This window comes from Callospermophilus lateralis, chromosome 1 (assembly GCF_048772815.1).
Source record: "Callospermophilus lateralis isolate mCalLat2 chromosome 1, mCalLat2.hap1, whole genome shotgun sequence".
Taxonomy (NCBI): domain Eukaryota; kingdom Metazoa; phylum Chordata; class Mammalia; order Rodentia; family Sciuridae; genus Callospermophilus; species Callospermophilus lateralis.
In genome coordinates, this window is record NC_135305.1 from 93,310,390 (window position 1) to 93,337,330 (window position 26,941).

At 39.2% G+C, this 26,941-nt stretch overlaps 1 protein-coding gene across 2 annotated transcripts; it reads left to right on the forward strand.

Annotated features, from left to right (window-relative positions):
• Window positions 1–294: 294 nt before the first annotated feature.
• Epdr1 (ependymin related 1) lies at window positions 295–26,941 on the forward strand. Of its 2 annotated transcripts, none has more exons than XM_076836249.1 (3): window positions 295–802; window positions 24,044–24,252; window positions 25,321–26,941. In XM_076836249.1, the coding sequence occupies exons 1-3, from the start codon at window positions 528–530 to the stop codon at window positions 25,512–25,514; spliced, it is 678 nt and encodes a 225-aa protein (XP_076692364.1). In that variant the 5' UTR covers window positions 295–527; the 3' UTR covers window positions 25,515–26,941. The 2 variants fall into 2 exon arrangements, with proteins under 2 accessions (XP_076692364.1, XP_076692374.1); XM_076836259.1 differs by having other exon boundaries at window positions 24,044–24,281; window positions 25,321–25,351.

Consider the following 26,941-nt stretch of genomic DNA (forward strand, 5'->3'; position numbering starts at 1 on the left):
CCTGTCTTTTCACTTTAAATTTGTAGGCGAAGGGTTATAATTTGCCAAGAGGCATGATAAATCAGAGAAAAGCAAATGTAGCAGTTCTACTCTCCCATTTGACCTTGAAATTGCCCCCAGTGTGTGATTACTTGTTAAACATTGCAGGTAGTGGAGAAGCATATTCCTTCCCAGTCAAGTCTCATTCTCCTCCCCAACCCCCTTAAATTGCGATGCCCTTCAGGGTGCTAGTGGCACCGCTGCCTCTGCATTTCCTGTTGGCAGCAGTGAGCAGTGAAAACAGACGCTGCAGTAGGCAGCGGCCAAGGCAGAAAATAGCTCGCGCGCGATTCACAGGAGCCTTCCCAGGCCCAATGTCTAGCTCAGGAGCCTCTGTGTCCTGATCTCAACAGCTGATAAAGGCCACTGCTAGGACAGGAAGCACCTCGGCCGGCCCAGTGCCGAGAGAACCCTTGGAACCACTCTGCGCCTGGAGCCCTCAGCGGCCCCTTGGACTCGGGCTCACTCCTGGGGGGCGGCAGACAGCGATGTCAGGACGCGTTCCTCTCCGCGCGGCCAGCCCCCTGGGCGCCTGGCTGCTGGGCGGCCTCTGGGTTTGGGCGCTGGGCGGCCTGTGCGGCCTGGGTACGGCGGGCTCCCCGGGGTCGCCGCACCCGTGCCAGGCGCCGCAGCAGTGGGAGGGACGCCAGGTTCTTTATCAACAGAGCAGTGGGCGCAACAGTCGTGCTCTGCTGTCCTACGATGGGGTCAACCAGCGCGTGAGAGTGCTGGACGAGAGGAAGGCGCTGATCCCTTGCAAGAGGTATGGGACGTGGGGTCGGCAGTGGGACGGGCTGGGGAGGGCGAGGTCGCGGGGCCCAGCGCTCAAGCCTGCCGGGTTTCCAGCCCCTCGTGGCTCCTCCCTGCCCTAAAAAAAAAACACACACACACACAAAAAAAAAAAAACTTTCGCAAAGAGGGTCGCATCGGGACAGCATAGTGTGGGGCTGGGCTCATTAAGTGCGGCCGGCCGGCAGGCTCTCAATATTGCTTCGCACTGCGATGTTAGGAAAATAAAAGCCCTAGCAAGATCGAACCGCCAGGGGCCCCAGACCCAAGTTCCCCGCAGTCTCCAGGTTGCTGAGTCAGACCCAAGGCGACCATAGCCCCCTGTAACCTAGGGCGTGGCTTCTGCACTAGCTCATTTCTTCCAGAAGCCAGCTGCTAGGGACACATACACATATGTACACACATACATATATAATACCTTCTTCTTTTTCCATCTTAAAGGAATATAATAACACTAAAATGTGCAGGGATCTGATAAATCATAACCTTGTTACAACTGTTAAAACTTCAGTTCACTCCCATAAGGTGTTTTGTTGCTCGCTTTTTAAAGCTAGTTTTCCGTACTACCATCAGAAATTGTATACTATTATCTGTATCCTTTCTTCTTAACATTGTCTCTTACATGTTATTTGCCATTTTATTGCTTGGCCTCTATCTGGTTTTAATGGGTACACAATACTCCATAAAGGAAGGATTCAATATAAAAAATATAACTGGCCTAATAATTCACCTTTCCACAGTTTTGACAGAAGGTGCTCTCCTGAGTGGTCACCTTTCCTCTGGCCCCTTTAAGACCTGATTTCTAATTTGGGATTACCACCTGTCTTCTTACCACAGCCTTCCTGTTCTTCCAAGGGTCACTTTGGCCTCTCTTGCAACATTAGGAGGTGTGATATAAATGTCCATCATTTAAGGCTTCAGTGAGCAGTAAGAACAGTGACCAAGGGATACCATTATGTTCTGGGACAAAAAAAATCTTGATAATAATATCATTTCCCCTTAAAACATTTGTTGAAGTGTTGGGCTTCTTGAGGAAACGAGGGGAAGGACTAACCATTGCAAGTGTCGTATTCAGAGGAAGATAATACATTAGAAAACATAGTAGGCCTTCTGTATTTTTTTGGTTCTGCATTTGAGGATTCAAACAACCACACATCAAAATTGTTTGAAACAAATTGCATCTGAATTGGACCATGCAGATTTTGTCTTGTCCTTATTCCCTAAATGATGAGGTATGATACCTATTTACATAGCATTTAAACTGCATTAGGTTCTATAAGTTATCCACAGATGACTTAATGTATTTGGGAGGATATCCATAGGTTATTTGCGAGTACTACGCCATTTTGTACTAGGGTCTCTGGCATCCACAGAGTTTGGTATCCACAGGGACCCTGGAACCAATCCTCCTTGGAGACCTAGGAATCACTGTATATGAATTCTGTGGAAGCATGGAACAGAAGAATCTTTATTTTAGATATGTGCAAAGCCTTTCAAAACATGGATGTTTTGGGTTGGGTCTTGAAAGAAGTGGTAATAACAATCACCAATATTTGAGCGCTTATTATATGCCAGCCATGTTGCTGCCAACTTTGCACATATTATATGATTTAGTTTAAATCTCACAACAATTCACAGTGCAGGTTTTATGACCTCCATTTTATAGAAAGACTCTGAAGTCTAGGAAGATTAAAAGAACTTTCTCACTACCACAGAACCAAGACTCGAGAAAGCCAGGTGATGATGGACCATTACTCACTGTGCTCATTTATGTGAAGTCTGTTATAATAGAAGTGTATTGATGAGTGGTCTTGTTGAAGATGGATTAGAGTGACTTGAAACTCCCTGCTGATGCAGAGGAGTGTGGCCAGCAGAAGGATAAAGCTTTATGCCCCCCACCCTACAAGATAGCAATTTTTGCAATTTAAGAAATTCAGGTATAAAGTCAGACAAACCTAGTTTTGAATCCATTTTCTGAAGGTGGGTCTTTGGATAAATTACTGTCATTTGCTGAGCCTCAGATTCTTCATTTAAAACATAAGAATACTTATGACAAATTTGTTAGTACATTATGGGGATTGAGTTTAGGTATGTAGAGCATAGTACAACATCTGATAGCACTCTAAAGATCAGCACAAGGCTGTGGATGATCCCATCACCACCACCATCATCATCCTGGTGAATTTCCCATCTGCCAGAAACTTGCTTCCAGCTGTGGACTCAGATATTTGACTCAGCAGCACACACAGGGTTCCTTCCTTTAGGGATCAGACTCAGTATATGCAAAGTCAAATGTTAAACAATATGTTTCAATGAATTTTACTGCTAGCCTGGAGGCTGGAATTCTCAAATTCTAAAACTAGGTCATTATCTTCCTGTACTCAAAACTAGGGGTGTGTGTGTGTGTGTGTGTGTGTGTGTGTTTTGCCAATTATCATCAAGACGTTGTGAGCACAGAACTGGAAGAAATACATTGAACAAACATGATTGATTGCCTGTGCTAGCCTAGGCCTTATACTCAACATTTGGCTTTCCATCATGAATAAAAGAGGCCAGCGCAGAGTAGGTTTTCATGGTAATCAGGTGAAGATGAAGCGATACATTCATTTTCACAGTTGAGATACCTTGTCTCTACTTTGCTGGGCTAGACTCTTCCTAGTCTGAATAGGGTGTAAGTGGGTATTGCTGAAGTCTGTATTAGTAGCTCTCCTTTCGTAACTCCATGATTAATTAGTATAGTCTTCAGATTTTTGTGTTTTACCTTTAGTGCGATCATGGCTAAATCTTGCTCTTCTTTGTGTGTGTGTGTGTTCCCTCATTAGTTATTTGCCCTTATTAGTTAAGTGTTGGTTTTATAGTTTAACTTTTAAAGGACAACTGTATTCCTTTTCTTTCCAGAGTTCTTGGCAAGGTTCTGTCTTATAGTCCCATTGTTGGCTGTAAGTCAGATGTAGAGGAGAAGGTTTGGTGCATAAATACATTTTGAACTATTTAAATGTAGATTTGTTGAAATGAACTCAAAAACTTTTTTTCCAGGTATCAGCAGTCTGGCCAAGAGAGCAGATGTTGTTTGAAGAAAATGTGGATAGGTTGTCTCTTTGTATTTATTAGTAAGTTGAGAAGTAAGTTTTAGAATTGGATCAACTTCTTAAGATTTTCATTTTTCATCCAGATAGTTATGGAAAATCCCACTGATGGTTAATGTGGAATGATCAGGATTTTCCAGACTTTCTTTTCCCTGAGATGAGGGAAGAGATTAAACAACTTTACAAGCTTTAGATAAGACAAGTCTGAATAGAGAATGGGAAATATTAGTAATTGATACTATTTGGTTTTCTGGTTCCAGTGGTCTGTCTTCACTCCTTGATTAAACTCACAAGAATTATGTTTGGAAGACTGATAGAAAAGCAAAACGTTCATTTTTGTATTTCAGTCAATATGTTGAACTTTATGGGAAAAACAGCGTTGATGTTGAATGAATGCTGAGGGACCTGGAGTGATTTACTGCTACTTACAAAATGGTGGCTTGGGTGTTGGGATTAATAAAGCTATGAATGTTAGTGGGTGCAGAGGCATTGGATGAATATGCATAGAGGCAAAATCTTAGACTATTCAGTTATCAATCTAATATGTTCCATTGGTGGTGATTTTTATTTGTAAATGATGAAAAACATGTCAAAAATGGAGGGGCTAGTCATTCTCATTCAAGTTCTGACTAATTCTGTCCCAATTTTCCCAGAGAATTTTATTTCCTAAAGAACAAAATAGAATTCTTTTTCTATTTTTAAAGTAAACAAGTCATCTGTACTGCAGAGAGCATAAGCATCCATTTTAAACCCATGAAATATCAATCATGGCTTCTAATCCTGACTCCGCCCCCCCACCCCAATAAGGTCCTTAACTTCTCAGGACCTTGGTCTTTTTTATCTTTTCATTTCAACGATGTCTACAATGTTGATTCTAAATTCCAGGCCCTTATTCTTAAAAGCTAGGAAGAGATAGGATTAATGGATATCATGAAAGCACCAAATTGTGCTTTATCTTATCAAGCTGATTGGCTGTTGCTACCAGGATGCAGTGAACTTGGCACGGATTTTCAGTTTTTCTCAACTTGTCTCTTTGTGTCAATAAAGTCAAGTTTCCTTTTATTCATGTGTTCATTTATGTATTTATTTATTTTGCAGTTCTAGGGATTGAACCCAGGGCCTCAAATACATGCAGGTCAAGCTCTGTGCCCCTGACCACATCTCCAGTTTCCGTGTGCTTTCTCTTTCTTCTTCTTTTCACTTACACCTATGCTTGTGGGCAAAGAATAAGATGTTGTCTTTCAATGCTTTGGTCTTAAACTCACAGAGTTGTTATCTCTCCTGAGCATCACTTTATACTAAGAATCAAATAGGATCCCACAGGAAGTTTCATCCAAGTGTCTGCTATAGAAGATTAGTTCCAGCATATGCAATTATGTTAAGTAACTTCAATGATCTAATGTGTTTGTGAATGAAGATAAGGATCCTTTTCCTGTTTTGTTTTTTTTTTTTTCTTTTTTCTTTTTTCTTCCCCTACACCCCATGGCACTAGAGATTCTTCCAGGGTTGCTCTACCACTGAATTATATCACCAGCCCTTTTTAATTTGTTTTTCTTTTGTCTTGTTTTTTTGAGCGAGAGTTTTTCACTAGGTTGCCCAGGCTGGCCTCATACTTGTGATCCTTTTGCCTCAGCCTCCTGAGTAGCTGGGATTACAGGCATGCACCACCATATCTGGCTAACATTCTTTTCAAATGCATGATTTTATTTTGTTTTGAAAAACTATCTCACACTTATAGAAAAGTTGCAAATATAATGCAAAGGGCTTCTTTCTCCCTTAAATCTTTGAACCATTTGAGAGGGAGTTTCCAACCTCATACACCCATGATCCCCAAATACCTCAGGGTGTATTTCCAACAAGAAAGGGCATTCTCCTATATAACTTCAATACAAACTTAAAAATCACGAAGTTAACAATGTTTCCTCTTATCTGAAATTCAGTTGTCATTCAGGTTTTTACCAGTTTTCCTTTATGTGTTCTTCCTAGGAAAGGGACACAGTTTAAATTCAAGCATAGTATTTAGGGGTTGTGTCTCTGTAGACTCTCCTGGTCTCAAACAGTTCCTAAGATCTTTCTTGCACTTTAGTACTTTTAAAGATTGAAAACCAGTTGTTTTGTAGATTGTCCCTCCACCTGGGTTTGTCTTGTGTTTCCTCATATTAGATTCAAGTTGCTTACCTTTGGCAGGAATAGCTCAGAGGTAATACTTCGTATTTTTGGCATCCTGATGTTCACTTGGATCATTTGGTTGGCTGTTCTCTTCCAGGTTTCTTCTTTACTGCAAAGTGATAATTCTTTCCTTTGCAATTAATACCTATTTTGTAGGGAGGTATTTTTAGACCATGTCCATATCTCCTTCTTCATTAAACTTTCTACCCGTTCATGTATTTGTCTCAATATGGACTCAAGGATCTCCTTTTATTCCACTGTTCTCATTGTTTATTTGGCTTCCTGGATTTGGCTAGTGGGAGCCTCTTTTTTTTTCTTTCCCCCGCCATGGCACTAGAGATTGAACCCAGGGTTGCTCTACCACACTGAATTATATCACCAGCCCCCCCCCCCCTTTTTGAGAGAGAGAGTTTCTCACTAGGTTGCCCAGAGATCACTCACTCCTCTTGATCTCTGATGGCAGAAAATAATATTTTCTTTTATTAGCTCCAATTGGCTTCAATGTCCTTTAGACATATCTTCTTATTCTTTGAGCATTCCCTTTCTTTTTGGCAAAACAAGATATTTCAAGATCATCTGTATTTCCCTTGTTTCCACCTTGAGAAGCCATTTCTCAAGAAGCCTGCTAGAGAAGAATACTTGGAAGTCAAACTCTGTTTGTGGTCATTGCCACTGTGTGGCCCTGTTCCCAGTCCTTCATGGTGGATTAAATAAGGGTGTGTAGGTTTAAATTCACACACACACTTACATACACTCATATGTAGATTACACACCCACACCCGTAAGCCTGTATTTATCTGTAGGCCTCCAATTCTAATGCATAGAGCTATTTACACCAATACCTCCTATTCTAATACCACGTGGTTCTTTCTAGTTTTCTGTGTATCACTTTTTTTTTTTTTTTTTTTTTGGTACCTGGAATTGAACTCAGGGACACTCTACCACTGAGCCACATCCCCGGCCTAGTTTTTTTTATTTTATTTAGAGACAGGGTCCCACTAAGTTGCTTAGCACCTCACTTTTGCTGAGGCTGGCTTTGAATTCACGATCTTCCTGCCTCAGTCTCCTGACCACTGGGATTACAAGCATGCAGCACTGAACCCAGCTTCTCAATATCACTTTTGAGGCTACCTTCTCAGTGAGAAAACTGTACCCTATATTTAGTTGAAGTATAACCAATCATGCATTCTTAGGATAGGTCCTCTGCACATGAACACCCACCTCACCCCACATGGACCCTGCACCCCCAGCCAGTACCTGTAGAAACCTACTTTGCTTGGTCTTACCTAATGGTTTTATTTAGTCTAAATTGCTCAACAACAAGAAGGGGATGGTTAGGTTACTTTTTTTAAATGTATGTTTGTTTTCTTTTGTGTTTCTCAGCATATCGTATCACCATTCCAAATCCTCAGAGGGTGTCTGTGTGTCTGGAAGAGGTAGATTAGTATAAAGTGTTCAACAAATTTATTTGATCATGAACTCTGTTTTGCATGGATTGGACTTTGAGTTTTAAGAAGTTATGACTTTGAGAATTTCAGAATAATGACTTCTCTTTTGGCTGTTACTCACTCCTCTTGATCTCTGATGGCAGGAGAGAATATTTTCTTTTATTAGCTCAGGGAGTCTGACTGTTCATGGCCTCTTGCTCCTCAAAGAATAAACTGTGCTATTTGCAATACTAAGTTTTTCTCCAGAGGAGATTTCTTTCTCCAAAGAGATTTTCATGGAAGAACACAAAATTTGCTTTAAGGGGCTTAATTTAGCGGGGCTGTTTCCCATTGGCTTTCAGGATAAGGAGGGAGGACTGGGCAGTGAGGGAGGGAGGGAGGAGAAACTACTGCCAAAAAAGATAAGAAAGCTGGTAGAAGATAAGACTATCTTATAAATGGAAGCCAGAGGTGGTAACCATACTGTTCTGGAAAGATCTTTTTTTCTCTCCCATAACCTTGAGCTATTTCTTCCTGATTCTGACCTTAAAGAAGGTGGTCAGAGGCAGAGTGCCCAAAGATCTGAAAATATTCCACCAATTAGTGGTTTATTTTTCCTGGAAAAAATGTGATAGTCTTATATTCCCAATTCCAGTAAAAATCTTCTATTTTCCCCCTTTAAAATTTCTTTTATTTTACCCGTCTTTTACAGTTAAAAAAAATAAAAATAAAAAAATAAAAAAAAAACTTTTCTTGAAGGCTACTAGCTGAAACCTCATTCTTCCCTCTGTTTAAAGCAAATCTCAGGCTAACTCCAATTTCTGTCCTCCCAGGCTCTCTTGAACCCCCTCCAATAAAACTTTCATCACCACAATTCTGTTGAGAATGCTCTGGGCAAGGGCACTAAGCAGCACATTACTAATCAGCTCATCTTTTATCAGTCCTGGTTTTACTTTGCTCTTCTCCATCTTGACACATTTTCTCCTTTGATTTTCCACATGTCACTCTCTCCTTTCCTTCCTTCTGTCTCTTTTCCTTTTCTTCTTAGTCTCCTTTGCCCTTCCTCCTCTTCTCAGGGCTGTTGGTGATGGACCGCCCAAGGCTCAGACTTTCCATTTCTTTACTTTTTGTCTAAACCTGCTGTCTTGATGATCTCATCTAGGTCATGGCTCAGAGTGCCCTCTCCCCAGGGGAAGACTCTCGCCTGCCCCTCTCCAAGCCATAGATCTCCCCTGACCTTTGCACTCATGGATCCAGCTGCTTAGTTGATATCTTCATTTTGGAATCCAATAGTCATGTGGAACTCAGCATGACCAAAATGTTTCCCCTGCATATAAACAAACAAACAACAAATAAAAGCCAGAATCTAACCAAACTAACCAAACTTACTCCTCATGGAGTTTTCTTTTTCTTTGGCACTAGCAAACCCACTTGCTCAGCGTGAAACTCTTGGACTCATCCTTGATTTCTTTTTCTCCCATTTGCCAAAAAATATTCTATAAACCAATCCAGTTGATTGAAATTTTGAATAAATACCCAGAATCTGATCATGCTTCCAATATTATTCTGGTCCCACCTTCACCATCTCTTGGCCTGGATTTTTGTAACAGTCTGCTATCATCTATTTCTTTGCCCCCCTGCCTCCTACTTCTGCACTGGCCTCCTTTAGTCTATTCTCAAGAGAGTAGCCCAGGTAATTCTGTCAAAAAACATTGTATCATGTTGTTCCTCGGCTCAAAATACTCCAGTGCTTTCTATCTATCTTGGAATAAATGTCCTTCCTTGTAAAATGTCCTTACAAGAGCCTACTGAACCTATGGGATCTGCTCCCTCCCCTCTTCATATCTTATTTCCCCAACCTCATCACCAACCCACAGCCTTAGCTGTGGTTCTCTTTACCTACAAAATCTTTCCCCTGAGAAACTGTATGGCCACTGTCAAATTGCACTAGATCTCCTCTCAGCACTCTCACATGCCCATCTCAAATGCCTTATATGCTCCAGGCTCCTACTACTATCTAACATATGATTTAATAATCCTACATTTGTTTCCTCATCTCTCCTGTCTTCCTTCACCCAAATTAAGGCAATCAGAGTCCTCTTCTAGTGTGAGTACCTCTAATGTTTCCCAGTTACCTTTCACAGGTTGCTGGCTTCACACAATATTCTATCAGGTCTAGTAAATATATCTCTGATTTCATTTTATAAAGAATGTATTTTAATTAAGATGGATGAAACTTCATCAGCCTAGTGAATTGTACTAACAGACTGCCAAGTGTTAAGTCATCTTTGCATCTTTTTCTATCCTTTTTTTCTCACGATTATGTTTTCTAAAACAACAAACTCACAGATTTATGCAAAGGTTCTTATAGCTTATTATTCATTTTATTTTATACCATATATCTGCTTGATTAAAGAAAGATAATTTTTATATCAAATTGCATTGTCGGGGCTGGGGATGTGGCTCAAGCGGTAGTGCGCTCACCTGGCATGTGGGTGGCCTGGGTTCGATCCTCAGCATATGAACAAACATGTTGTGTCTGCCGAAAACTAAAAAAAACAAATAAATATTAAAATTCTCTCTCTCTCTCTCTCTCTCTCTCTCTCTCTCTCTCTCTCTCTCTCTCTCTCTCTCTCTCTCTCTCTCCCCTCTCTCTTAAAAAAAAATTGCATTGTCTACCTTACCTATGTTTTTAAAAGTTTTTACATAGGTCTATAGTGGAACCCAAGCAGAAGGGCATATCCCAATCTTTGGGGAATGGATTTCCTCATTTTCATTTCATCCATGAGCCACTCCTAAGCTCATCTCTCATCAAACACTGTTTTCAATGTCTCTTTTCTTCCTTCACCTCAATTTTTGGAGACTTTCCACCCATATGGATGTGGAGGTTTCCCAGGCACTATTGGTTTTCTTCAAAGGCAATGCTTCTTTGAACTGAGAAGCTTTCTAAAGAAGCACTAGTCCCCTACCAGGGTACTTATGCCACCCTCATACCGCCAAAGAAAGAGAAAATCTGTGACAGATGGCCCCCAAAAGAAGAAAGCAGCTGCCCTAGAGGAAAAAAAAAAAAAAAACTGGATGAGCCCTGCCCCTTCACAGAAGGTTGCTTTTGTTGTGGCTAAAGTGAGGTCTACTGTGAGCATTCCAGAATGTGGGCTTTGCTGATGAGTAAGAGCCTAAAACTTTGCATCATAAAAGACAAAAAAAAAAATAACCTTCTAAACTCTCCCAGAGAGCACACTGCTTTGGAGAATCTCAGAAGTTGCCAGGGAAAATGAAGACAGATGGGAAGAAGGAGGCTCAGGGCCAAGGCACATGCCAGTTTCTTGGTCTGATGTAGTATTGCAAGTTATAGGTATACTATAACTTATGAAGAATATACATGTAGCATCATGGACCTCAAACTAAGTGGCATGGTGAATGCAAGGTCCTCCATAGTGGTTTGAAAATATTTGGAGTATACTAGGAGTTTGGATGAGTAGGAAAATTTTTACCCAGCATGCTGGAGGCCCTGGGTTTAACTCCTAGCACCCAAACCAAGCCAAAACAAAAACATTTGCAAGGAAGACTGCAATGAGGCAAGCTGTCTTCATTGACTCCACAGCTTCTAAAACATTCCCTTTAAGCCTCTTACTGAAACCCCTCTGGATCCTCTGGAGTCTTAAGGCCCACTACAAGAGTGCTTCACCAAGATGTTGATGAATCAGGATGTTCAGATATGTGCTTCTGAAGAAGTTTTCCAGGTCACACTGAAGCTATCAGAGTCCCCGGGACAACTTTTTGCACAGGGTTCCTGCTTGAAGTGTTGAGGCAGAGGCAGCGAATGTAGAGAAAGCATGAGAAGATGGAATCTCCCACTTCAGGAGAAAGAGAGCAATGGACCAGTGGACATTGCACCAGTCCACACCCTTGGTAGCAAAGGATTCTGGGAAAAGACTTATTATTCACTGGAGTGCCACAGCAGGACCTGGGAGTTCCTCCATTTCAGTATCAAGCCTTTTACCTGCCCCCTTTGTCACACACTCAATACTTAAGGACAGTGATGATCCTCCCAGCCCAACTCAAGTATGTTCTGGCTGAAGCTTGAGACCCCAGAAAAGACACCCTGATGAGAGAGATCTCGACTCTCCTTAAGGTGTTCAAAAATAAAGCCCAGTAATCTACTTTCCTGACCTCAAAACCTTTTGCACACAGGGTTTATTTAGGTCCTACATAGCATGTTGAAAAGAATTTCAAGTGTTTTGGTGGTTTATAGTCTTTCCTCTTTCTATTATCCTGACTCAAACCCTTGAAAGGTCAGCTCCTTCACTTGGTATAACAGGAATTTTTATAACGTGTGTGTTTGCACAAACTTCTGAGGAACTTTGCCACACAGTCTGCTATTTAAAAAATTTCAATACTTAAGTCATTTTCCTCCTTTCACTGAAATTTCTTTTTTAGACCATTTTTCTTACTTGCCTAAATTCTTTCTTTTGATTCATGTTCTAGTCAGCTAAAAACTTTTGCAATCACTCTTCATCAGAAAAGATACCTGAGTTCTATACTTTCAAAGATTTTTAATGTCTGTGGATATCTACTTATTATTGTTTTACCTAATAATAGTTTTTTTGCGGGGGGATGTGTACAATTCAGTGGGTACAAAAAGTCCTTTTGCTTAAACATTTTTATATCTTTCAGACCTCTAGAACAGAGGTCTGATACTAAGCTAAGTTTGGTTTACTTTTTATGTGTGTGTGTGTGTGTGTGTGTGTGTGTGTGTGTGTGTAAATGCAAGTTTTTGTAGGTCATTTCTATTGTCCTTGAACTTTATTAGGGTATGTCTACCTCTAAAGAAATTTCATCTACTGTTTGTTTTTCTGTTGGTGTCAGGATCAAACCCAGAGCCTTGAATATGCTAGGCAATCACTTTACCACGGAGTGACATCCCCAACCCTTCATCTACTGTTTCTGGAATTTTTTTACTTTCTTTTTTTTTGCTTTATTTCTTTGTGGATCTCTTTCTACTTACACATTTTGGTTCTCTTAAATCTGTCCTTCAAGGTTTTTTGTCTCTCTCTCTCTTTTTTTTCATGTTGAAAAATTATTTAATGTTAGATTAACCCATTATAGACAAGAAAGTAAATGTTCTACCCAATTTCGGTAAAATAGTCATATTGGGGCAGGGGCTGGTCAGGTTCACCTATACCCTGCCAAAGCACCAATATTGAGTTCTAGAATAATACCTCTCAAGTCACCAGCTTCTGGGTTTCATTAATTAATTTATTTATTTACTTTTGGTTTATTTTATTCTGCCTCTACTGCATTTCTTATTTTGATTCTCACGTTTTTTCATCAGAAAACTACTCTTGTGTTCACCATTATTCCTTTTATCATGAACACTGTCTATCCTAAATCCCAGGGAAAGTAGAAAGATCAGATTTCTATGTTAGAGTTTCATTAGCTGGAAGGGTATGTCAGTTTATATTTCAGCATGGTGGGAATTGAAGCATTTCTACTAAAAAGCGTAGTGATGACTATGTACTCCTTGACTCCCTCTCCTTAATGCCCCTTGATGTGTAGTCTAGAAACCATCGTGCACCATGGCAACCTCCTGGGTATCTCAGTACTGATGAGACTGTTCCTTTTAGTAATGGGGAAAATTAAGTCAGAAAATTAAGACAGTTTGAGTTACTGTCTCATGGAATATGTTTTTTATTATTATCTTTCATCAGATGAAAGAAGATATACCTACACATTGCCAATATTCATACAGATATATTTTTTTTAGGTGGGGGGGACTTCTTCAATTTCTTGAGCACTCTTTTCAAGTTTTGAAGTAGAATCCAAGTATTGGAGGTCCATCACCTTACAGCTTCTTAAATTGCACACGTAATTTTCCTTTTCCTTAGGCTGCATTCTTAGGTAATTTAATTTTCCTTTAGTTATGTATGTTTGGCATCAAAATGCACAATGAGTTTGTGTCTAGCATCACAGTTCTGAAAGTGTTTTTCTTTTTTATGTCTCATAATTACTGTAGGGTGTAACTCAAACTTAGCAGTTGCCAGAAATGGCAAGTAGCTGCAGCTCAATTTTTTCCTCCTGAGAGTCAGAGGACCAGCATGCATTACTAATCTATTATATTGCATATTAAACAAATCCAAAATTTGACCAGTATCTTCCATTAAAGCTAAAGTCCTTTTGTAATCACAATATAATATTTGTCCACTCCCTTTTCTGTAATTTAGTATATATTGGAGAGCCAAATGTTCTACATAGATGGGAAGAATCATTCCTTCCCTATGTGGAGGCAGCGAATAGGATGGTATTAGAGAATTAGAGTGATTCTGGTAAGAGATCAGACCTTGGGTCCAATCCCAACCTCATCATTTAAACTGAGTTATGCTCAGAGCCTTACAGTCATCTGTTTTTTAAAAAAATGCTGGTAACATGTCATCCAGCTGAATTTGCCTTCAGCAAACAGATTTTTTTCTTTCTTTTTTTTTTTTTCCTTACTATCCCAATTTAGGAAAGAAAAACGAGTGCTTGTTGACTATTGAGGCAGGGGCTGGTCAGTTTCACCTACACCCTGCCAAAGCACCAGTATTTGGAATTCCAAGATTAGCCAAGTTCTTGGGTCCTGCCTATTCTGGAAGAGAAGGTCCTCATTGTGTGGTTGTAAGGAATCAGGTAGATAATACCTGTAAAGAAGTAGTTTTTACTTATTCATTAAGGATACTTATATCTACAGATGCAAAAATACCTCACTAACAGTTGTTTAGGATGTGTGTTGTTTATTACAGAACTGTCATGATACGTATTTCCAGGTTTCACCCAACAGTTTCACCAAGGCTCCAGGCTTTTCTCTACCCTTGTTCTGCCATTCTTAGGGTGCTGTCTCACAGTTGCAGATGGTGGGTTGACTTGTTGCCTCATGGCTTCAAGATGGCTCTCTCTGCTCCAGGCATTCTATCCTAACCCAACAAAGTTCAAAGGCAACAACTGAAGGAAACAGAATGGGACAAAAGACAAGCTCTTCTTTTTGATAAAGGAGAAATCTCTAGAGGATTCATTCTCCCTGCAGACCACCCTTTAGATTTCCAAGGAGAGAACCAATTATACTCCTGCTTCTAAGGCAGATGAATAAAATGAGTTATATGACTTTGTTTTTTCAGCTACATATTGAGAGGCATTCAAGGAGGAGGGGGCAGAAATGCCTTCTGGGTCTTTTATGAAAGTATCCACCACAGCAATCAGTAATAGGCTCTTTTTTCCTCTCTCCATCCCACTTGGATGAAGTAATGCTTCTTAGTTATATATCAGATTAAGTCTTTTGTGTATAAGTTAAATGATTAGTTTCTTTGGTAAATGATAAGGGTCAAATTTTTCCATCATAGTAAAGATGCATTGCATTTTTATAAAAATTTTATTTCTATTTTCTTCAAAAAATTCTCTGAGCTTCAGAATTTTGGTCCCTCTTTATTTGGAGAAATTGGAACATCAAAATTATAAGCATACAGACTACAAGCAATAAACCATGGCCTTTGACCTAAGACTTCCTTATGATGCTTTTCACATGGTTTGTAAACCTTATGCTGAAGTTTGAAAATGAGACAGAAAAGTTGTATCCTTGTCTCCTAAGAGAGCAATCTTTCAGTACTTTTTCTAAGGCAAAGATATTAATGAAGCTCCAAGCCCAGTTTAAAATTCTAGTGTCCCTTTTTGGGAAACAGTAATATTTTATATTAAATGAGAATTTCTCTAGATCCAACAATCCCAGTCTATAAATATTTCATAGGATAATAAACACAGGAAGGTAAAAAGTTTAATCTCCAAATTATAGTCAGCATTAACATTAACAAAAATGGGAATAATCTAAGCGGTCATGAATAGGGAACTAATGAGTGAATTGCAAATCGTGGTTTTTGGGTACAAGATGGGAATTTGTTAGGATTATTGTAAAGCAATTTCACTTAGGAATTTTGATACTCCCAATCAGCAAACTGAAAAATAAATAAATAAATAAATAAAATAATACATTATGATCAAGGAAAGTCTATTTCAGAAATGCAAGGATAGTTTGATTTTAGGAAATCCAAAACATCTAGGGAAATAATCACATGATTATGTCCTTAGTCTGCTGGAAAGGCAGTTTACAAAATTCAACAAACATTACTGATACAAGGACTTAATAGGAATCAGTAGGTGCTACTTAACATGATGCAAACTTTATAGGTTTATATTGAAATCAGAATCCTCTTCCTGTTAAACTCAGGAAAAGAGAAGGATATCCATTACCTCTACTGTACTTAATATTGTATTGAATTTTTAGCAATCACTGTCTTTTTCAATGGTGTGGATGTAGTGAGCCTTGAAGACACAAAGCACCTCCAAATCAAACAAAATTAAAACAAAAGAATTAGGTAAGATAGTTGAACATAAAATTGACATGAAAAACCTATAGTCTTCACATATACAAATGATGACCTGCTAGACATAATGGTGGAAGGAACCTTCCATTTAAACCAGAAACTGTAATGGAAAGGAAATTTCCATTAAAAATACTAATAGCAACAAAGACATACACTACTCAAGAGTAAATTTAAAGAACTGTGCAAAACTGTACAGAACATATTTTAAATATTCCTAAAATATACAAAATGACACCACAAAATGGGCAGATTTTGGGAGGAAGGGCAGGATGATCATTCATCATAATGCAGGTATTAATTCTATCAACCTTAAAAAGATGAAAACAGTCAGAGTCCCAGTAAATTTGGCCTGATATTGAAGCACACTATTAAGTTTCTCTAAATAAAGCAATATGATGCCGGTGCATGAAATGCCAATCCAATAGAATAAAATAGAGTCCTGGAAGAGATCCACATACATCTGGAAATTCAGTATCTGATAAGGGTGGAATCTCAAATCTCTGGAGAGAGATGGAATTCTTAATAAATGGTGTTGGAACAACTGAAAAAAAGATAAAATTGGCTCCATGTCTCACATCGTGCATAAAAATAAACTCTAAATGAGTTAAAGATCAAAATGTAAACAAAACAAAGCCACACAGACATAACAGAAAACATGGGTACATGTCTTTATAACTCAAGAGTAAGATTTTTTTTCTAAGTATGACAAAATTCAGAAGTAATATAAGAAGAGTGTAAAATTCTTTCCATTGTAGAAAATTTTTAGTAGTCAGAAAATGACAGAGGAAAAAAACTTGCAACTTTTATCAGACACAAAAGACTCATTTACAAGCTACAGAAAGTTAGGAAGAAAAAAAAAACCCTAAGGTACAGAGAATAAAGAGTCAGTTCATAGAAAAATGAGGACAGATCAATGCCTCAACATATGAAAATTTGCTCAACCAACTATCATGAGTGAAGGAGAATTAAAACTAGTCTAGCCAGGTGCAGTGGAGCATATCTATAATCCCAGTGGTTTGGGAGGCTAAGGCAGGAGAATTGTAGGTTCAAAACCAGCCACAGCAATTTACTGAGACTGTAAGCAACTTACTGAGACCCTGTTTCAAAACAAATAAACAAACAAAAAACAAAACAAACAAACAAAAAACCCCAAAACCTAGTCTTCTCTTTGGAAGGATAGTGACTGGGAGATATCAGGAGGAAGACCTCTAGGATGCCTTATTTTGATCTAAGTAGGGGACCCACAGGTTGTGCACTTTGCAAAAAATTTCAAGCTCTGAACTTTATATTTATGCAGTCTATTATAAGGATGTTATACATATTTTTAAAAGTTCTAAAAAAATACATAAAAACCTTGATAGTCAAATTCCAGGTCCTCCTTATCAGATGGGCTGAAATCCAAGTTTGACTACATGCTCTATTGGCAGTATTATAAAGAAAATAGGCACTCTCATATATTTTGATAGGAGTGCCAAATAGTCCTGTCCTAAGGACAGAAATTTGGTAATATTCAACACAATCACAAATGTTTCACCTTTTGACCTAGCAGTTCCATTTAGGATTACCTTAAATATATTCTTCCAAAATAAAACAGCACACAGGCATTCATTGTGGTGTTTTATTAATATCAGAAGTATGGAAACAACCCACTGTTCATTAGCAGGATTATGCCTAAATAATCAATGGTATTTACATAAATAACCTATTACATAGTGATAAAGAAGAAAGAAATCTATAATAGAGAGTAGACATAACAAGAGCAGAAAAATATACAGCATGCCACCTTTTCCATAAGAAAGGAAGATATGTACACCTGTAATCCCAGTGGCTTGGATGGCTGAGGCAGGAGGATCTCAAGTTCAACACCAGCCTCAGTAATTTAGTGAGGCCCTAAACAACTTAGTGAGACCTCAAAATAAAAAATAATAAAGGTGTGGGGATATGACTCAGCTCCCCCAAGTTCAATGCCCAGTACCACCCTGCCCCCTCCCAGAAAGGAGGATAAGTAATAATCCATGCATGCATTTGTTTATTTTTTTTTATTTTGGTAAAAGACATGCAGGAGAAGTTCAATTAACACTGATGAATAGTGTTATATATAGGTCATGAGGGGATGGGAGAGGATTGGGATGAGAGGGAGACTTCTCTCAATCTGTCTTTTGATATTATTTTGCATTTGAAATGTGAAAAATATTCCATATGCAGATAATAAAATTAAGTCAAAGAGAGGAGGTATAAATCACTAAACTGAGGGAAAAACTAAAACAAATGAACCTAACATTCTACCTATGAGCATAACCACACACCAAATAGGCTTATTCCAAGTGAACTTTTAGCACAGTACTCACTCTAAATCTGAGTTATACTTTGAGGACAATAAGAGCTACCATGAAATCTTTAAAGTCATTTAGCAACTCAACTTTTGTGTAGTAGATTTGACTGTAATATAAAGCAAATAAGGAAATTTTATTGATGTTTTTGGAAGCATCACTTTTATTTTAAGAGAAAAGTTATTTAAGTATGAAAAATAATGGTGGAAAACCTATAATGTTAAGTGTTGTTGGAAATATCAATATGAATTCACGATTTTATCACCATTCAGTAATTGCTGACCACTGAATGGACCTCAAAGCAGTGGTGTCCCAATATATATGTTCATACACAGACAGAGTCAGCATGATATTTGTACAACCATGTTCATAGTGACATTCATTCATAATAGCCAAAGGTTGAGAACAACCCCAGTATCTATCAAATATGAATGGATAAACAAAATGCAGTATATGTATGCAAAGGGCTACTATTCAGCCATAAATAGGAATGAGATTCTGACATATGTTATTATGGTTTAGATATAAGGTGTCCCCCACTAAGCTCATGTGATAGATAATGCAGGCATGCTCAGAGTTGAAATTATTAGATTAGGAGAGCTGTAACCTAATCAGTGAACTAGTCCACTTGATTGGTTAATTATATGACTGGCTTACTGGGTAATAACTGTAAGCTGGTGGGAGGCATAGCTGGAAGAAATAGTTTCCAGGGGGTGTGCCCTTGGGGATTATATACCTTATATTTTCCCTGGCTTCTCCCATATCCTCTGATTCTCAGCTGCCTTGAGCTGAGTAGCTTTCCTCTGCCACTCTCTTCTGCTATGATGTTAGGCCATCCCTGGGGCCAGGGCAATGGAGTTCAATAGCCTGACCATTGTCTGAACCTCTGAAACTATGAGCTAAAATAAAGTTTTTCTCTTTTCAGTTGTTCTTAGAAAGCATTTTGGTTACAGCAATGAAAAGCTGATGGATGCATGCTACCACATGGAAGAAACTAGAGGACTATATGCCAAATGAACTATACCAGTCAACAAAACATAGATACTGCCTGAATTAACTTATGGGGGGTACCTAGAGTAGTCAGATTCATAGAGACAGAAAGTAGAACAGTAGTTGCCAGAGTCTGAGGAGAATAGGAAATTGGAAAAAATTTTTTAATGGGAATATAGTGTCAACTTTGCAATTTGGAGGCTGGTTACACAACGATGTGAATGTGCTTAACACTATTTAACCGTTCACTTAGAAACGGTTGAGGTGATAAATTTTGCATATATAGGTATTTTATAACAACTAAATATTTACAATTTAAAGAATAGATATAACTATAAAAATGTATCTAGAAGAACATATATTTAGGCACATGCACAGAGTTACTGTGTCTATAAGTTCAAGTTTCTGGGCAACTTCTACTTTTTATTTCTGTATTGTTTGAAAACTTTTTTACATGAACATGAATCAGTTTTACAAAAACCATAAACCAGTTTCCAGAAGAAATAAAACTTGTGAATATTATCAGTATTTTGGAAGATTGAGAACAGAGGTCTAATACTTAGGAAAATGAATTTTTAGGAAATGGAAGTTATTGTTAATGAGCCTGAGAGTTTTGTTAAAAGCAACATAAATCTTTTGTTCCATATGGTGAGAGGCAAAATGAGTGGCAGGCCACTCCTCTGCATTGTGGCTGCCTTGGAAAGCTCGGCCTTCTCACTCCTTGGCTGGGCCTGACCAGCTGTGACCTTGCTTACAGCTAAGGCCCAGCAGCGGGTGGCCAGCCTCTGTGGGAACTCTCACCAGCTGCTCCCAGAGAACCATGCTTTGCTTGGTGTCTGGCCAGCAAGGAGGTGAAGTCTGCCTGCTGTTGTTGACCCAGGGCTGTCTGCCTGTCTGTCCTCCATGCCGATTCTAGCACCTTACCTTCCTGGACTGTATCCTGGAGGTGCAGTTGATGACTCCCATCCTCACAACTGCCTCCCTGTCAGAGCCAGGCTTTGATCCTGCCTCCAGGGATGCAATTTCTGTTGAAGTCTGACAGTCCTTTCGGTCTGTGGGTTACAACCCGCACAGCGGTCCCCACAGTGATGACTCATTTCCACCTGGGCTGATGGCTGCGTTTGACCTTCTGTCCCTTTCTATCAAACTTCAGGCCCTGTGTCTGAAGGAGAAACTTACATCTGACCTGTTGATGCATTCACATAAATGTGGGAGCATCGTTAAAATGCTCTTTCCTAAAATTTATCATGGAACAGTATTATTATTTATAGTCACATGGGATTTTGAAAAATACAATGAATTATACAGTTCTACTTTGTTTCCCATTATGTGATTATTTTCAGTTTTACTTAAAGCACAGTCAACATCACAAAGTCACATTCACTCTTGATGGTGCCCTCTGTTTAAAAATAAATAAATATTTCAAAAACAGATAATTACAGAGAACACCATAACACCTGTGTGTGGATTACCCAGATTTAACACATTAATATTTTGTAATGATCGTTTCAGGCCCAGAATTTTTAGTTTAAAGTTAAATTATACTTCTGTGTATGGGCAGAGCTGGCCTGGGGGAAAGGGAAATTTGCAGATAACTTTTCTTGCTGTCCCTGTTCTTTCTGTTACATGTGACTGACTACATGCCGGTGGCCCTTGATTCTACATAAGGCCTTGCATGCCTCTCACAGAATAGCTGTCTGACGGCTTGCTACGATTTGGGTCATGAATGTCCCCCAAAGGCTCATGTAATAAAGACTTGATTTCCAGACCACACCACCATTTGGAGGTGGTAGAACCTTTAAGACATAGGGTCTAGTTGGTGGAAGTTAGGGATATTGGAACCTCACCCTCTTCTTCTCTCATTTTGTTTTCTGGCTGCAATGAGGTAAGAAGTCCACTTAACCTTGTGCTCATGCCATGATGGGCTGTCTTGCCACAGGCCCTATTATGGTTTGATTGTGAGATGTCCCTCAGTAAACTCATGTGATATATAATGTGGAAATGTTCAAAGGTGAAAAGATTAGGAGAGCTGTAACCTAATCAGCAGACTAATTCATTTGATGGGTTAATCCTTTTGTTGGATTTGAATAGATTACTGGGTGGTAATGATAGGCAGATTTGGCATGGAAAGAGGAGATAGATCACTGGGGGTATCACAAAGGGAATTATGTATCTTCTCCTTGGCTCCTTTGCTCTCTGCAGATGACCATGAATTGAACTGCTGAGACCATGAGCCTGAAATAATTTTTTCTTCCTCTAAGTTGTTCTTGTCAGTTATTTCAGTCACAGAGATGAAATTCTGACAAACACAGACCCCAAAGAAACAGGTCAAATGACCATGGGCTGAAACCTCTGAAATCATTAGCCAAAATAAAGCTTTCTCCTTATGAATTATTTAACTCAACTATTTTGTCCAAGTGGTAGAAACTGACAAACATAGAACTCTTACTTGGGGCTTTTCTTCTTGGAGCCCTGGAGTCCTCAACTCTTTCTGACATGAATCCTGGTTATGAGTAGGACCCAAAGTTGCAAGCTGGAAAGGAAGTTTTATGAGAACAATAGGAGGTTTTTATAACTCTGCAGGAGGATCTCAGAAAATAAGACGCATCCAAGAAATGAATAGTTGTTGGAATAGCAGTTTGCTAGTGCTTCCTGCTGCCTCCTTCTTTACTCTTAGTTCACATGTTGGGAAATAGCCACCAACAGCTCCTGAGTTTACATATGACATGCCCATTTGCCTAAAGAGGTTGAATAGTAGGTTCCGGTTACAATTCTACATGTCCAGGTGTGGGGAGATCTGATTATGTTGCCCTGGGTCACAGGTCCACCCCAGGTCCCGTAAGCTGTGATGAGGATGGAAAGGTCATATGTGACCAATATGTTGCTTAGGTGGGTACTTCTGGCATCCTGTGGCTTTAGGGCATGAGAACAGTAGTTTCAAGAACACTCTTTCTTGCACAATACTACACATCCTTCAGGGGCGATTGTCAGAGTTTGAAAAACACAAGACAGGACTAGCAGCAAAAACTAGGAATGACTCTCAGCCTGGATACCTGAAATTGGGGATATCACAGGATGGAGATGCTAATGGTGAGGAGAAAAACAATAAAGGCAGCTATATGCCCCTGAAGGTACACATTGTAAGGTTTTTGTGGATGGTGCACTGGTCATTAAAAGTGTCTGAGAACAAGATTTGTATTTGGACAGAGGTTCACATATTTAGAAATGAATTATGCTCTGAAAGTTAATGTTAATATTTTTATATGAATGTTTATGGTGCTTAACTGGTTATTAGGCAATAGTTACTTTTTAACCTCCAGCTCTTCAAAGAGGTAATGGTTTTGTGTGGACACTAAATACATATTATAAGAGATTACTTCATTTTGGAGCATTATCTCACAAAAATCCACATTTTTCTATATTTACTCCCACTTCTAAAGTTATGTGAATATACTTTGTATACAACCAGAGATATGAAAAATTGTGCTCTATATGTGTTCTATGAATCATTATGCATTCTGCTCTTGTATATAACAAAATAGAATAAAAAATTTTTAAAAATGTGTTATTTTATTTTTATTTTTTGTCTTATTCTGGTAAGCCATTTCATACCTTCTCTGGAATAAGCAGATTATATCTAAATGTTTAGAATGAGATCACGTTCATATTTCCATACTAGCTCAAAGCATTATTTTGACCACACAGGCAGTTATTGTTTGCATTATTTTTTAATAAAGAAAGTAATCTTTGAGTTCAGACTTGGGAAGAGAACATACTTCCTCCATGAGCATTCTTCTAATAGCATTAGTCCCAAAAAGCACAGATCCATTCTTGGTTGTCCTTTATTTTTTTATTTTTAATTTTTTGCAGTGCTGGGATTAAAACTAGGGCCTGTGCATGCCAAGCAAGTGCTTTACCACTGAGCTACATCTCTGCCAACTTCATTTACTCGTGAAAAGCACCTAGTCCTTCTGCACTTAAATGTGAATTTCAGTTTCTCAGATGAAGGCGGCAGTGAGTGCCACTCTGCCCCACTAGCAGCAGTGGCCAGAGTTTTGGATTGATACTGAAATGTAGGGAAACATGGTGGCCTTTACAGAACATCAAGATTGCTTAAATTTAAGGGAGATACAACATAGCATGCACGTGACTTCTGGCACCACTTGGGAATACTTCCCTCTCTCTTACCACAAAGAGTCATGAGAGGAGGTCAAGAGGACGTAGAAGACCTCGTTTAGGGAACACTTGCTGGCTGGGGACCCTTCAGTTTTTGTCCTTGCTGTCTTAGGGTATGTGGGAGTGTTGAAGTCTGGTGCAGCTCTGTTCAATAAAATCTTTTATTTGTGACGAATAGGCACTGAGGCAGTGAAATATGGATATTTGGTCCATTTGGTCCTCAGCAGGTTCTTGTTTTACATTCAGTATACTCCTGTAATTGCTTGGTTTAGTGTTGCAAGAATCCAGCCAAGCCAAGGGTTAAACCCTCCGGAGGCTAAAATCACAAACCAGCTGTAAGCTAGGGTCATATCTTCTCTGTGTTTGTAGGATCAGAGTCAGGTATATAAGAAGTCACTGATAAGAATTTGTTCAGTGAATATTCAATTTTGACCTGAAATTTTAGTGATTTAATATTCAGTTTGATTGGTATAAAGTGCTTGTAAATAAGGAAATGATGGCCTAGCAAACAAAAAAAAAATTTTTTTTTCTATGTTGAAAGTACTTTAAAGAAAGTCTTTGGACTTTATGCTCATAAAAATATGATAATTGTAGCATAAAAGTTCTATTTTTTTTCATTTATATTTCAGATTATTTGAATATATTTTGCTCTATAAGGATGGAGTCATGTTTCAGATTGAACAAGCCACTAAGCAGTGCTCAAAAATCACCCTGACAGAAACTTGGGATCCTCTTGACATTCCTCAGAACTCCACCTTTGAAGACCAGTACTCCATTGGGGGGCCTCAGGAGCAGATCACCGTCCAGGAGTGGTCCAACAGAAAGTCAGCTCGATCCTGTAAGAATTAAAAGAGTCCCTTAATGAAGGTAGCTGTTAGGGAAACGTATGGTGAATTATGTTGTTTAAAGCCTATGTAAGTCCCCATATGTACTTTGCAAATTATGGGACACTAGGTTCTAAGCATGTCATTTGAAACATGTTGGCCTTCTAGAGCCACATGCACTTTTCTTCCACTCTGGCTCTTATGGACTAACATTGGCTTTTGATGTTTTGGGATCACCCAGAGGTATGTGACACGAGGGCGCTTTTCTAAGGCACACACTCGAATCAGGTGCCTCCTTTTCCTTTCCTCTCATCACTTCTTAAAGTTGCCTGGCCATACCTACTCCAGTATTCTGAGTGTCAAGTGGCCTGTTTTCATTTGAAGCTATTCACTGTAATTCCAAGTTTGTTTTAAACACTGAGGGCATTCATGCCATGGGGACCAATGTGGTAGTTACTCAAAGAAGTAAGCATAGACTCATCATGTGATTCAGCTATTCCAGTTCTCAATACATTCCTAAAAGAAATAAAGGCATGAATTAAACATACCTGTGCATGCCCACGTCTAGAGCAGCATGATTCCCAATAGTCAAAAGGTAGAACTAACCCAGATGTCCATCAGCAGATAAATGGATAAACAAAATAGGGTGTTGGATACAGCAGAACATTAGTTCACCCTAAAAAGGAAAGAATATCTGCTACCACATGAATAATCCTTGAGAATATTATATTAAGAGAAATAAACCAGTCAAAAGGGGCAAACATTGCATGATTTCACATATGTTAGGTACCCAAATTCCTGCAGGCAACCAGTAGCCTGGATGTTGGCAGGGACTATGGAGAAAAAGAAAATGAGAAGTTATTCTTTAATGGGTCAGAGTTTTCAGTTGGGGAGGATGAAAACATGGAGATGGATGGTGATGATGGTTGTACTGATGATATGAATGTACTGAATGCTTGCAACTGTGTGCTTCATCATGGCTAAAAACACCTTTTATCTTGTGTGCATTTTACCACAATAAGGAAAAAGTGTAGCATTTTGCTTGTCTCCTCTATTAAAAGTCAACTTTCTTCTTCCTATAGACGAAACCTGGATCGGCATTTATACAGCCAAGGATTGTTATCCGGTCCAGGAAACCTTCATTAGAAATTATAGTGTAATACTGTCTACGCGATTTTTTGATGTACAACTAGGCATTAAAGACCCCTCCGTGTTTACCCCTCCGAGCACGTGCCAGACAGCCCAGCCCGAGAAGATGAGTGAGGACTGCACCTAGTGAGCCTGTGAATTCAGAAGTGACTGCCTGGAACATCAGCTGGAAACAGATTGGAGACTGGTGGGGATGAGAATCTACACTGGGGATAGTTTTAGGATGCTAAACACTGATATAAATTTTCCCCTGTGTCTGATTTTGACTGCTCAGCTATGAATACAGAAAGAAATTGAATGGAAAACATGTGACCTTCTGAGATGACCACTAGCATGGCCACTTCAGTTATTGCTAATGCATACTTGATTTTCTGTGTGCATAGGTGTCTATTCAGTGTCCTGGCATATGAAGGGGTGAAAGGTTAGCAGGAGCAGTTTGCCTTGGCAGGGATGAATATTTTAAGAATTGATGGTGATAATAAAATGCAGGATGATTTTGGTCAGTGTTTATTGTTAAGTTCCCTACAAGGGAAACCCCCGGTGTCACTGTACCAGGAGGCATCTGTTCCCACTGATGCTCACCCCCACCCTGCTGCTACAATGCACAAAATGACCTCCTAAATTTCTTCCAGACATAAGAGCTCTATGACATGACCCATGGACAGAAATATTTGGAAGGAAATGAAAGGCTATTATTATGAAGTATTGATCCTTTGAAAGGGAAAAGAAAAAGAGAAACAGAAAGAAGTTTGAAGCAAGAGGGTTTGGACAATCATAATGTTTATACTTAATGAAGCACGAGCCGTGTATGCTTCCTGTTTTCTATGCAAGAGTATTGATTTATGTACGGAATGTTCACATTCTTCTCAATGGACAGCTGGTGTTCTAAAGTAGCGCTGCACCTGTTATCAGGAGACTGATACCTCTAATCCTCCAAATGCAGGATTAGAACTCCTTTGTACTCCAGCTCCTTTGGTTATTAACTAAACTAGACTTGCCCTTGCCTTGGCCTTCCTGGGACTGTCTCACAGTCTCTGTTGTCTATCTGACATCTGCTCATCCTTCCCAGGTCAGTTCACACATGACCTTCTCGGAGAGCTGCTTCCAAGCCTGGATTAGTTGCATCTTGCAGGTTGAGCATGCTTTTCTGACAATACTTATGCTGTGTGACAATTTCCTGCCTCCTGGATGCTATGTCCCACTGTCCTGGCTAAGAGTCCCTTGAGTACGGGTATTACTGTTCTGTTTACTTTTTTAATCCCAGTACCAAGCAAGTGCCTGGCACATGATCAGTGCCCTCAACATTTGTAGAGTTAAGAATACTAGCCTCTGGTTCTCAGTTTCCTCATCTTTTAAGTGGGGTTGGGTTTGCTGATCGCTGGGTAGACCTTCAGTAATACAATTTATTATTCTAGATAATTTTCCTCTTGTATCTCATTTGGCCATCAATTTTAGTTACCAAAATAAATGTGTGATACCCATGTTATGTTCATAAACAATCTGTATTACTCACAGTTTATCTATATTAATAAACTAATTTAAGCACATCTCAAA

Bases quoted from the DNA above. Each gene is read 5' to 3' on its own strand.
- Epdr1 (XM_076836249.1), top strand. From the start codon at position 528: ATGTCAGGACGCGTTCCTCTCCGCGCGGCCAGCCCCCTGGGCGCCTGG. The intron at 803-24,043 runs GTATGGGACGTG...TTTATATTTCAG, and splicing joins GCGCTGATCCCTTGCAAGAG to ATTATTTGAATATATTTTGC. The intron at 24,253-25,320 runs GTAAGAATTAAA...TTCTTCCTATAG, and splicing joins CAGAAAGTCAGCTCGATCCT to ACGAAACCTGGATCGGCATT.